Source organism: Dysidea avara, chromosome 3 (genome assembly GCF_963678975.1).
Source record: "Dysidea avara chromosome 3, odDysAvar1.4, whole genome shotgun sequence".
Classification (NCBI taxonomy): Eukaryota; Metazoa; Porifera; class Demospongiae; order Dictyoceratida; family Dysideidae; genus Dysidea; species Dysidea avara.
Genome location: NC_089274.1, coordinates 33,644,626 through 33,658,697, shown reverse-complemented (window position 1 = coordinate 33,658,697; position 14,072 = coordinate 33,644,626). Strand labels below are relative to the sequence as shown.

The 14,072-nt window shown below is 36.4% G+C and overlaps 1 protein-coding gene across 2 annotated transcripts in view; it reads left to right on the top strand.

Annotated features, from left to right (window-relative positions):
* LOC136250799 (BAI1-associated protein 3-like) overlaps window positions 1-10,444 on the top strand; it is a 31,773-nt gene extending 21,329 nt beyond the window's left edge. The window contains exons 25-36 of one of the 2 annotated variants that reach the window (XM_066043097.1): window positions 3,562-3,669; window positions 3,729-3,944; window positions 3,996-4,064; window positions 4,121-4,200; window positions 4,248-4,317; window positions 4,369-4,401; window positions 4,476-4,547; window positions 5,832-5,915; window positions 5,953-6,043; window positions 9,664-9,702; window positions 9,779-9,899; window positions 10,017-10,444. In XM_066043097.1, the coding sequence (XP_065899169.1) occupies window positions 3,562-3,669; window positions 3,729-3,944; window positions 3,996-4,064; window positions 4,121-4,200; window positions 4,248-4,317; window positions 4,369-4,401; window positions 4,476-4,547; window positions 5,832-5,915; window positions 5,953-6,043; window positions 9,664-9,702; window positions 9,779-9,899; window positions 10,017-10,374 (1,341 nt within the window). In that variant the 3' untranslated portion in view covers window positions 10,375-10,444. The remainder of the gene's footprint in view (window positions 1-3,561; window positions 3,670-3,728; window positions 3,945-3,995; window positions 4,065-4,120; window positions 4,201-4,247; window positions 4,318-4,368; window positions 4,402-4,475; window positions 4,548-5,831; window positions 5,916-5,952; window positions 6,044-9,663; window positions 9,703-9,778; window positions 9,900-10,016) is intronic. The other variant, XM_066043098.1, reaches the window with a different exon arrangement.
* The last annotated feature ends 3,628 nt before the right edge of the window (window positions 10,445-14,072 follow it).

Below are 14,072 nucleotides of genomic sequence, written 5' to 3'. Positions count from 1 at the left end.
TTACTACAAAGAGGCTACTGCCAACCACAATGTTCCATTTTGTCAGAGTACAGGTACAAGCTTGTTATGAATGCTGCTAATGGCCTTGAAACAAAGTTATATAGTATTCATTGAAAGGTAGGAGAGTTACTCTGTTCTCAGCTGTACTCAATTTCCTACTGTAAGACTCAAGAGGTTAGCTGTACAATTATAATAGTTTTCTAATGTTGATAGTGAACTGTACATATTACTGTGCATTCACTGTGCTTGTGTACATACGGGTCATTCCATGCCAAATCAACTAAAAAAAATCCGGACCCCTTCGGATTTTCATGAAATTTGGCATAGACATGGACTCTACTAAGAAACTTTCTCACACCAAAATTTGGCCAATTCTATTGATCTCCCTTTAAGATATGACCGCTCAAAGTTTATTAGAAAATATTACAGCAGTTTACACAGGTTTAATAAAATGGCCATAACTTTGTTGGTGATTTCCACAGAACCTTTCTGTTTAGATTTTTGGAATGCTTATTAAATTCTCTTTCAAGTGATATATAATTCATTATAATTACTCAAAGGAAAAGGTCAAACCACAAAAATGTGACTTTTTCCTTTGATCTTAATTATTTCAAAAACGGATATTTTAATTGCTTTTATTTTTTGTTCAAATATTCTTCTAATATCTTTCTTTCATGCCAGTAAGTTTGAAGTTGGGATGGCAAGTAGACCATGAGTTATGGCTACATACATAATTCTTATTGATGTTTGCATGCTACAGGAGGTATAACTATGGACACTACTATAACAATACAAACTTTTAAATTCAATTATAGTATGGAATTATTGGAATCTCATAAGAATGTGGTTACACATACAGTTGGAGGCATAGTACACAGGTATAATCACGAGATTAAACAGAAGTATTAATACTCTCCATTGCTGAGGCACACCAATATACCCATGTTATGTATATCAATGCAGTTATGACAACTGGTGCAAATATCGTCAAAAGTCCATAATAGAGGTTGTATACCATAATTATATTGGGGAGGTTTGGTGGTAAATTATCTTATGGTACTGTAAGTTTGGTAAGGAAAAGGGTTTTAGTTTCCATTTCTTCGCCAAACAACTCCCCTGCCAACTTCTCGTATAGCGTCTTTTACAGTATATGTATAATTTGTTTTGTAAGATCTGTATGCAAAGTTTTTTGACATAACAGCTACATTTCATAAAATCACAAGAAAGTGCCAGTGCAAAGAAAACTTCAGAGGGGATTAGTGTACTGTTCCAAAATCTGGTAATGTTTTTAAAATTTTGTAACTCAGTAATAGAATGTGGTATGACCATGAAATTTGGAGTAGTTACACACAATTGGACACTGATAATGTACGTAAACCAATTTCTCGAATTTTTGCAAATTGAGTATGAGGTGCACCTACAGCTCCTGATTTTTCATGAAAAATGCATCAAGTCAGTGACAGTTTAAGTTATCCTACAGTACACTTACAACATTTAGTGTTCACCAATGGTACAGCAAAAAAAAAAGTTACAGGGCATTTTGATTACCGCTTTAGAATAAGTTATGCAAGCAGTTATGTGAAAAGCTAAATACACATCAAAAACTACATACTTGCATAGGGATCCAACTTCTTTTCAGTAAATATATATATTATTATTATTGTACGTACAAAAGTTACTTAGCATAGCTTATTTGATAGGGTATATAGTGTATACATATACTGCTTAATCTATGCAGACTAAAATTCTATAATTTTATCAATTTTAAAAATATGATAATCTAAGGTAATTTCATTCATTAGTTCATGAAAAGCAACACAAAAAGTGTGTGAAATGGTAGGATTTGTTGTTAAGTATTCTAGTATATCAGTGCATGGATTCCATTCATTGCTGGACATATATAGTACCACCATTGGTGTTGTACAGTCAATTAAGATTAATCAGAATACAGTGTTTGATGGTGAACTACTGTACGTATGTCCAGCAATAAATGTAACCCACTGATACTCAAATTTCAGACAATGAAAATATTCTTTTACAAATTTATCTTTTGGTTTTGAAATATTCAATAATGCTTTTGTCTATGTTGATGTCCATATATGAAGTTTTCCAGTGTCTAAGTGTTACTGGTGCAATACATTTTTGAAAATTCATGCCGATATACAGAGTAAATATAGAGAGGTCTTGATCCCACAGACAGTCTGTACTCTACCACCTAAATTGCTATAGTATCTCTGACGACAAGGCAATGCTATAGCCTATATTGTTCCCCATCTGGAGTTTTCCTTGTGACTATGAAGTATAGTTATTACATCAAAAAACATTACATGCAGATCCCGCAAAACAAATTATACATGTCATAGGCATAGCTGAATATTTTTCAATGGGGGGGGGGGCTCTTTTCCAGGTGGTTGTAAAGGACAGTATAAACATGCGGACACAACCCCTCTAGGGGGTCTGGGAGCATGCCCCCACAGGAAAATTTTGCCTTCTGATATCAATTGTGAGGGCAATTTTATACAATGACTGCTCAACTGACTATTCTATTAGAGTACTTCGATCGTTTTGCACACTAAACATAGAAAATCATTAGGGGGCTCTAGCTCCCCTTGCCCTCCCCCCCAGTTGCTATGCCTAGCCTATGCATGTCGGACAAGCACTATACAAAATAACAACAGAAAAGCTTAGCGGAGAAATTGTTCGGCAAATTTGGTTACTTTACCAAATTAAAACCCTCCTATTATGAAGTTTCACAATTTTGTCAAACTATTTTCTTCACCAAACTTAAGTACCAAACCTTCCCAATATATGGCACAAAATCTCTATTAGCTATGGACTTTTGACGGTATTTTCACCAGTTATCAAAACTGCATTGATAACCATAAAATGATACTTCTGTTTAATCTCGTGATTATACCTGTGTACTATGCCTCCAACTGTATGTGTAACCACATTCTTATGAGATTCCAATAATTCCATACTATAATTGAATTTAAAAGTTTGTATTGTTATAGTAGTGTTCATAGTTATACCCCCTGTAGCATGCAAACATCAATAAGAATTATGTATGTAGCCATAACTCATGGTCTACTTGCCATCCCAACTTCAAACTTACTGGCATGAAAGAAAGCTATTAGAAGAATATTTGAACAAAAAATAAAAGCAATTAAAATATCCGTTTTTGAAATAATTAAGATCACAGGAAAAAGTCACATTTTTGTGGTTTGACCTTTTCCTTTGAATAATTATAATGAATTATATATCACTTGAAAGAGAATTTAATAAGCATTCCAAACATCTAAACAGAAAGGTTCTGTGGAAATCACTGACTAAGTTATGGCCATTTTATTAAACCTGTGTAAGCTGCTGTAATATTTTCTAATAAGCTTTGAGCGGTCATATCTTAAAGGGAGATCGATAGAATTGGCCAAATTTTGGTGTGAGAAAGTTTCTTGGTAGAGTCCATGTCTATACCAAATTTCATGAAAATCCAAAGGGGTCCGGATTTTTTTTGGTTGATTTGGTATGGAATGACCCATACATAGAATTGTATTTTCACAGAACGTTGCCAGGGCTGCACGATTTTACATAGAAGAAAGTCACCAAAATTTGAAGAAAAAAGGATTCCACCATAGCACTGGTAGGAAAGAGTTCGTTGCTACACAAGAGGTTTGTGTGTAGGTAATCATTATCATATGTGTGATCAAGTGTGTAATCTCCCCCAACAGTTGTGTATTAGTTTAAATGACATTCAATATGTACGAGAACAGTTGTCTGAGATACCAGAAACACTTAAGTTTGATAAAGTCATTTCAGAACTGTCTCAAGTAGAGGGAGATCAGCAAGCTATGATAGCTCGAAAGACCCTTGAAAGTCTTATTAAAAGTGCTGATGATGATGTGAAGTTTCTTCTCAACCAAGTTGCATCAAGTATCGGTGAACAAGTGAGTAGATACAAAAAATCAAATAGTAGTTACGTAATGTGTGTTGTCCAGATGTCCCGTGATCTCACTATACACATAAAGGAGATAATGGAGACAGATCATAAAGTTGAACTTGTTGAAGTGAGAATTGGTGCTACCCTACTGTAATATTTTTAAACCAGTCATTTTATAAACAGGCCATTGATCCACTGATGCAGTACTTAGCAAAGAACTTAGCGACATTTCATGCATCATCATTGGTGTCTGTGTTAGAAATGTGAGTGCTTGATGTTCTACATAGATGCATGTGTATCTGTGTAATAGTATGTTAGAGGAGATCTGGAGTGTCACTATCCACTGTGTTGCACAGGTTGCTAAAGCACGAATAGGACAGGTAAGTGTTGTTAGTGTTTCTTATTGTGCTCAATGTTGTCTTGTACTTCAGAAAAATGCAAAACATCTTCTGGATGCTGTAGGAGTAAGTAATATTATTCCTGCATTGCATATATTGTATACTCGTGTTCTGTCTAAAATATGTTCACTGTTTTCTAGGAGCTGTGGTCATTTTTTCATGCTGGTGGAGATGGACTACCACTGAACAAAATGAAATCTGACGAATATAAGGTTTGATGGTGTGTTCTCTACATACAAAAGATGCAAGTGTTGGCTGTATGTACAATGTGGCAAGTTTATAGACAGTTTAGAATACAGGCTAAAATTATATTTTTGAGTCCTACTGTTAGTCATTCCTACTGTCACTTCCTTGCTACTACAATTGTTTCTTAACTGAACTATCAAGAACTTAATACATGACTTGACTAGTCCAGAATATAGCTCTTGAAGGTAATAAACTCTTAGCCTTTTAAGACATACGTGTGTTGAAATGCAGTACCTATGCATGTGTTATCCAGTACTAATAGCTGCTACAGCGTTATTTCTGTTCCTAAAGTGGCCTCCTATTATATAGCACATGGAATTTTAAGATATCTGATTAGCAGAATTTTATGCTGATTGACTGACTGACTGACTGACTAACTAACTGATTCCACCAGCCAAGCATAACTCGACAGTGGATAAGGCTACGGGCTTGATTTTTCCATTGTTCGATGTTGCTTCATCCCGAAATGTGCCTTTTCACCAACAGCAGTACATACAATACATGCATTATGGACTTGCCTTTGTCATCCTTTGTGTTCTAGTTCTTTTCACTGACGACCCAAGGTACCAATTCACGATAGCATGTGATGTGGCTTCCCTGTGGCTGTGTTGGCTATTATGCTTATCACCCATATTTTCCGTATTGACTGGATTGATTGCAGAGATGCTTCTTGTACCATGCTTCATTTGTAACACTGTGTAAAGGCATACTTTTGCTGAAAACAGATTAAGTGTAATGGCCGCCTTCCTTTCCATTACGTAATGGCTTGTTTGGGTGTGCATTCTGGCACAAAACTATTATGGTACATTCTTATTACCATTCTTTCTTTTTAATGCAGTATGCTCTGGTTCATTTATCATAATTATGGTATTAAAAAGTAAACAAACAAGTAGAAGGAAAAATTAGAGTTGTGTTAGGGATCAAAGAAAAAAAGAAAGTAGTGAAAGAAGGGAATAGCTAAAAAGTTGTGAAACAAGGAAGGTTGCCTATATCTGCAGATATACTAGTGGACTTTTAATCCCAAATTCAGTCATGATTATAGGTTGAAGTTTAGGGATTTCATGTCCACTAATATATCTGCAGGTATAGGCAACCTTCCTTGTTTCGCTACTTTTAGCTATTCTCTTGTTTCACTAGGTTTTTGTTTCTTTGATCCCGTGCATCAGAAGTGATAATGATAACAATGGTACATGTTAATTTCATAAATGCTAGTTATTTTACATGCACTAGTTACAATTTTTTTTGTTCAGAAAACATGTGAGACTTTGGATATGCAGTCCTCAACTGATGATGACTTAATAGCTCGTCATCTGAAGTGTCTGGCCAAATGGAGTGTAAGGATAATAGTACATAGTGTAATCATTGATGTAGTGTTGTGTACAGAGAAGTGGTGACAAGAGTGATGGTGTATTGGCCTTCAGTGTTGGGTACATTCAAAATAAAGAAACATTAGAAATTACTGGTAAGTGATAATGTTGTATTCCATGTGCCACATTTAATTGTAGTATGGTGTGTGGGTGGATCAAAAGCTGTCATTAGTGATACAAATCAGGTAGTTGTTGCTCAGTTAGACACATTACAAGCTACACAGTTTGACCATTTGGTTAACAGTTAGCAAAGCAACTGTATAGCACATTACCACAGGAGGAGGCTACCACAATGTTTATGTATGCCAATGTGTTTAGAGTAAGAAAGGCAGTAAGATCACTCACTCTACTCAGCAACAGCTATCATCCCTTTTTGTGAAAATGACAAATATATATGAAGCCAGAAATGGCTAATATATGTGCGAATATATAGATAACTCCATTGGTACTGATCCCCAGTGGAATATGAAGATATAAAACTGGTAAAAAGTGGATGTTTCTAGATCCCAGGCTCCCTTGGTGCATGCCTAAATTGTATGTAGATGAGATCAAATCACTGCAATTTTTTCTGCATTGTACTAGCCACCAAACCACTAAATTATCCAATGGGAAATATGTTGTGGCTGGTCACATGCATAAAGTGATTGTAATACAAACGTTTATTATGAACTTGAGCCTTCCACCAAAATAATCATGATAAGCACTGAAATACTCTAATAGAGCAATCAAGAACATTTGTGAGAGACTGCAGGGTAACTGGCTAATAAGTACTTCACTCATGATAATGGAGTCAAATGAGCTCTGAGAAGTGATCTGTGTGGAGTCTTAGTAGGGATCCCTAAAATAAAGAAATAACAAGGGAGACCACTACAAGGGAGACCACTACTGAAAGTGCAAATATTCCCACGCTGGTGGTTTATTGCTAACTTTGTGGGCTAAAGTAGGGATTAACTATCCTGGTGTAAACACTGTATATTGGAATGATTCCTACTACCTAGCTTATTTCCAAGGCGGAACATTTACACAAACCAGGAGCTTATGAGCTGCCAAAGGCAGTGAAGGAGCTTGAAACCGAGTTCCTTGACAATCCAAATTACATCACTGTGTCTGTTTTACGTCACTCACAAATGGTGCTCCAGCTGCACAAAGTAGAGACGAGTTCGCTACCATCAAAGAAGAGAAAGACCCCAAGGAAGTCTCAGCTAACTTTCCCATCGCCATGTGTCACTGGTCACACGCAATTTTGTATATGGCTTCAAATAACGAGATTTTACTTTCCTTATATGGAAATTAATCGGCGGTTGATTTGGATTGTGATGGCACCTGTCAGGAAGTGTAAATTTCATGCTCCTTCACGCCTTCAGCAGCTCATAAGCTCCTGCATAAACCAAAGGGTAAGTGGAATTATAGGAAAGTGGAAATAGCAACAAAAAGTGGAAATGGAAACGGCTAGTGGAAAATGACTGATAAAGGTCACACCTAAATGCCAGGTTGAATTTTAATTTTATACCTAAACAATGTGTTGAGCTAGTTCTTGATTCAATTTCTTGTTAACGTAATTTGTTTTTCATTAGTGAACTTCTATAAAGCTACATCAAAGAGATATGTTAAGCTATAATTGTAAGACAAAAGCATGTGCCTCTAGCTGACACTACATTCAACACTGTCACTCCAGTCAGTACTGTCATTATTGCCACTGTTGTCACAGCTGTCACTACTGTCACAGCTGATATTATTGTTACTACAGTTACAGCTGTCACTACTATCCAAAATGTAGCTGTTTTGCTTAGTTTTATCCGTGAAGCTAACTTGTGGTGCAAGAATTATGGACAATTCCCATATTTCATACGCAGTAGACAACACATGAAGCTATCAATGTGCTACCTGCAAATAAACGCCTTTCACTTACGGGACATAAGAGTGACAAATGTAACCCACCTGTAGTATGCCAAAAGGCACATATTGGGTTGAAGCAATGTCAAACAGTGAAAAATTAAGTCCATACCATTAACTATCGGGTTATGTTGTCCTGTGGCATCAGACAGTTAGTCAGTCAGTAGAAAATTCCACTAAATAAAATATATTGCAAGCATTTCTGGTCAGTGTGACAGCACGTTTGGGCCTAACCAATACAGCCAAGACATTGTTAAGGTATTGTGAGGCTGGTTTCTGACAGACTTTTTTACACGGAAAAGTACAAGCCTTCATAATTACATATATGTTAAAGCATTGCCATGAGTGCTATATGAAAAACAAAGCATGAGGCGTGCGGCTGAGATGCAAATAAGGCACGAGGCTTTCTCAACCGCACGCCTCATGCTTTATTTTTCATATAGCACTCACAGCAATGCTTTAAATGATTTATGGAACTTTGTAGTCATGTAGCTTCACCATACACTAGGACTTGTAATTAACACATGTTACACGAATTATTAGCAGCCTGAATGCATGCTAACTAATTTAACAAAGTAACTCACCATAGTTTGGCATAGTAGACGTTCATTGTGTATTTTGGCAGGTTTTGGTCACGACCCACAATCGATTGTATTGTGACACATGGTGAAGTTTTTCCGTGATATCTCCAGGACTTGTCCGTTTACATTAACAAACGTAACAGCAACATTACCTTCTCCCACCCATCATCGAAGCATTTAGGTATGTCTATAAAAGCAATCCAGTGGTAGAACTCATATTTGCTGGGGTCATTGACCATTCAGCGCGGCGAGGGCTATCAGCCTTCACCGGCTTGGGTGATTAGTCGTACTGGCGTGAGAGCCGCGGGCTATTAGCCTGCACTAAAGCACGTGGGCAACTGTGCTTTATTTCCCACAAAGAGTGCTTTATTGTACGAATAAAGCACTCTTTGCAGTGCAATAAAACGTGAATAAAGCACTCTTTGCTGTGCAATAAAGCACTGTTTTCCCTAAAGTGTACTTTATGAAATTTAAAGTACATTTTTTTCCTTTGATCTCGCCCACACATAGTTGTATAACTAATTTGTGACTTGTTAATTAATACTAGATGTGTAACAACAAATACTTTGCAAAGTAAAATGTTTAAAATGGTTTCTTATTCTCTTAATTAAATTTTAAAATGTGTGAATATATGCACAAGGTATAAATGTCCTGTGGATAGATTTTAACTATAATTGCCTACTGCTTGTGAGGCGATGAGAAATAAAACAGTTGTAATTATTTTATTCTCATTACTGGTACCAGTAGCAATCATGTAGTATGATAGTACTGTGTAGTAGGAGGGACCACAAAGGTTTGGGTGTGGCCCATGAAAAACATAACCCAAAACCAGCCTCGCTTTCCCTGGTAGTATTAGTTAGGTAAAACTAAGTCTTCAGATTGATCCAAAATGCTTTAAACAAGTTGCTATGGTATTTTTATTAAATGGAATTTTCTAGTGACTGACTGACTGACTGAGTAACTGACTGACTGACTGACTGAGTAACTGACTGACTGATGCCTTCAGACAAGCATAACTCAATAACAGCTGAGGCTACAGGCTTGATTTTTTCACTGTTTCACAGTGGGTACTTTAATTGCAGAGGTTGCTTTTCAAGCGGTTCTTGATTCGTAATGCTGTGTAACGGGTTGAACATTGGTATATACGGGTGTAAGAATTAAAATCTGTACCTGTATATTAGCCCTTTAGTAAAGTACTATTTGTGTATTTAGTACATATACATGTAAATTATTTTTTACAGTGATCAAGGGAATGAATTTACCAGCATTGGACTCTAATGGTAAGAATTGTTGTAATGTGCATAACCTTGAAATGCAGTAGTTGTTGATTATTTTCATTGTCAACTTCTCTCATAGGATATAGTGACCCTTTTGTTGATATTGTGTTGATGCCTGAAAGAAGATTCAAAATAAAGTCAGTGAAGACAGACTTCAAGAGTAAAGATTTAAACCCCACCTATTACAAGGAGTTTAAAATGTATGTGTATACAATGGCAAGGAGTAGTGTATGTAGCTGTTGTCATATTTGAGCAACTGTCTTAATTTGGAGTTTACATATACTTCTTTAGTTACATGAAATCTTTCCTCTCTATAGAAAAGTTAAAGAAAATCTTCTTGACATGTCTGGATCAGTTCTTACATTGACTGTCTATGATCATGACTACATTACAAGAAATGAATTTGCTGGAATAGTTACAATTGATGGTGCAGAAATCCCTCGACTTCCTGGTGGCTCCTTCAGCATTGACGATCCTAATGCTCCACAGAGGAAGACCTATGAACTCTCTCTAGTACCAGACACTATGACTCCTGCATTAAAAGAACTATCAGAACGAAGTCACCAATATGTGAATGATTTTAACTTGTGGTACAGCAAAAAATCAAGTGTTGCTGGGAATGTTGTTTCTACAGTCACTGGTGGATTTGCTAGAGTATTTTCATTCAAGCATTAATAGACATAATTTTGTAAATACTGTACATATGTTTCAAAATTTCATATCATACTATTAATAATTGCTTACATTGAAGGAGTTAGGTCAGTATGTGAATAATGTGTGTACCTTGCAGAACTTGGTACACGTGTACCAGAACTTTGCAATTGAATAGTAAATAGAATCAATATTGTATTGTTTTGTTTGTATATAAGGTAGTAACTGTGAAACAGACCTGTTATACAATTAACACACTATGTGGTGGATGGCTGTCAGCTACACTGTATAGTGTGTATATGAAGTGCATACACACAATCATGAAGTACACTTGACATGACTACTCAATGGTTATTAAGTAGTGTCCCATTTTAGTTTCTTTCTGCCGTTATGCATTCCCTGGGTAGCTCACACATGACACTGACTGAAAGAACTATTTTGTAACAATTTTGTTTGCTACTCATAACTGGTAAACCTCTAATGGCTTAAATATCCAGCCGCTACACTCACAACATTATTGTACTTGGTGTGGGTGAGGTCAAAGTGTAAAGTGCACTGTATTACATGTGTACCAGGCTGCTCACTTAAAGGTACAGGTGTGCTGTATTTCTGTTAACTGCAATAGTACTGTATTATTACATTTCTTTTACTGGAATATTTATGATGCCACTCAACAATTATTGTGTATCATTAGAACATAGTACAATGCCATGTCGTGATGTTTAGTGACAGACTTTTTCATTTTAGTTACAAACCGAGAAAGTAATTATGTATTTAGTCACTTACTTTCATCCTTGGCAGCTGAAATCAGCGATAGATAAAGTACTGGGGACATTCTCAAGCCTAACAGTGACTAGGCATTGCCTTATGTTTTAAACAGCCATTTGTATTAGTGCAATTAACTATAGCTAGCTAAAGCACCACCAGACCACCTACCCTTTTGTCGAGCAGAAATTTTTTTTGCAGATTGACAGGTATCCACAAACTTCCTCAAAATTTGCAACTCAAATTGTTTTGAGTGTTTTTCTTATAAAAATTTCTCAAAATTCTGCTATACCATAGTTCATGCAATATGAAAAAATAGCACATGGTTGTGGTCTCAACTTTAATATAACACAAAACTCCACCCTGTATATGTCATAATGTGCTCAATCAGTAATGAAAACATGTGATTATAATCTTAACTACATAAAATGGCCTAACAGTCTTAATTGCATTAAGTTACACAATTCCACAGTCATGACAGTACATTATGCCTAAAGTTTCACACAAGGCAGAAGTAAGGGGTGTATTCATTCTGAGCAATTGTTTGACCATTCTGTGGTTCAAACAGGATCAGCTCTCCAAATGGATCAATTGTAAAGTTGTAAGCATGATGTCCTCGTGCATTTCTACCCCACATAATCCCACAAAGGCTTCCCTTGTCATCTGGCTTGGATTGATTGTAGGAATACTTGGCCACTTCTCCCTTCATGATAACTGCAAAATCATCACAGTCAAACTTGTGCTCCTTCCACTGGTAACTACCCAGTCCAGACCTGTCCCAGATGCCCCTCAGGAGGTTATAATCCAGTGTGCCAAAATGGGGATCAGATTTGTAGTAGGTAATTGCTACTCCAGGGTAAATACCATGGATAACATTCTCTACTTCTTGACCGGTAAAATGGTCCACTCCAACCATCCAGCGAGATCCAACACTTGCACTATCATCAGTCAGATAGACACTGTCTCCCCTATCAGCATAGTTGGGATTACCATGAAGGTAACGTCTGCTACTGCTAGTGCTCTGACACTGTAGTGTGTAGCTACCATCTGCTTGTAGCTGAGGGCGAAATTGAGAACCAGCTCCAGAAGTAGCTGGGTCAAGGTAGACAGAATCACCACGGTTAGGAGATGCTGGCCATGTATCAATGTATCGTCTGTTAGTACTGGAGGTGGTGTTCTGGCAGATGAATCAGCAGAGGCCACCAGCTAACTTTTCAACTTCAAAATGACCACCAGGATGGGCAGAGAAATCTATCGAATCAATGAGGTATACTGCATTACTCCTTGTATCATAATCAGGCCAAGTATCAAGGTACTGTCTTGATCCACTATTGTCCATTGATTTGAAGACAATGGTCTTTCCTGACTCAAATGGATCTCCTGCCATGAATGCTGCTTGATTGGAGTAATTTCCAACGGATATCTGCTTCTCTAAAGAGTTGTGTTGAACAGTCAAACTAGTGTCTTTTATACAAGAGAAACTCACCACAACATGTCATGTCACTAACCATGGTTAATGTTGACAGCTATTAAAGTATTACCCACAACACCTGTGTATAAGTGATATCCAGCTTCATTGTGACCAGTTAAGTATACTGGAATCAGTGCAGCCATACTAGTTTGCCCATTTCGTGGTTTATTGTGATTATTATAGCTAGTCTTATAGAAATAGCCACTGAACACTAACGGGTCTGAGAACAAAATGCACCATCCTTTTGCAATATATGACCATGGGTTTGGAAGATTTTTTACAAGATTATGGATCCATACATTGTAGCTAAGTTGTCTGCTGTAATGAAAAATCTTCATTATTTTATGCATCTGTAATTGATCGTTAAACAGTATAACAGTCCTGGAGTCAGTTGTACAATACCACAGCTAATACAGATAGCAATGAACCAGTATCAGTACACAACACACATGGATCTAAAATGCAATAATTGCATCAACCTGTGATGAAGTGAATGTTAACAAACAACACTTGTAATAAAGTAAACATACAACTGATTAATTATAAAACTCACAGGAAAATAAATAAAACATACAACCTTGACACCTGAAATTCAGTCATGTATTGTAAACCTTTATAGTAGCTTGTTGAGTACACATGCAGTAAATCAATCATATAATATTTTACATGACTGCTTAATGTCACATGCATGATTATTTACAATGATCTGATGTGTCACAAAGTTGCAAAATGAATCATCAGATTTCATACATAAATTTATGCATGCTGAAAATGTCTGGGCAAATTGCTCGATGACACTATCAATATGTCTGAATAGTAATTTGCATGCTATAAATATATATATATATATATAAATGCTAATAAATTTTAATAATGGCTGTGTATATAGCATTGTTAAAATTTATTAGCATTAACATCATTGCAGCCATTTCTTGGCTGCATGTCACCTTTGATTTCACAACTTTTCCACCCAGGCTTTTGAAGGCCGCAATATTTTTTTTAACAGCTTGGCTGTTTTTGAGTGGATTTCACTTCTTTTTTGTACAGAAAATTACCTACTCATCCCAAACAGCTATCAACAAAGAGAGAAAACCATCAGTATTATTGATGATGAAAAAAACTAGATATGGGTGTCCTCGGACACATGCTACCACAAACATTACTTGCTTGTTCATTCATGTATGATGGCCATAATATATAGTGATTTATATGAAAGTGAAGGTATCTTCGGTATGCATGATTGTAAGATATTTCATTTTGCAGTGACTGTTCTATTGGAGTAACCACCTCGACTGATTTTTCATGCAAACATGAAAAGATACAGTTGCTCAACCTTAAACAAAGCAAATCCTGCACCTTTTTTTACTGGGATATGATTTCCAGATCACAATTTTTGCTAGCATAGCACTTATTATGATGGTTACGATGATGATGATTGGCGCAAGTCGGTCTCTATAGCCTGCTCGCCAAGCTTGCTGCTCGCAGA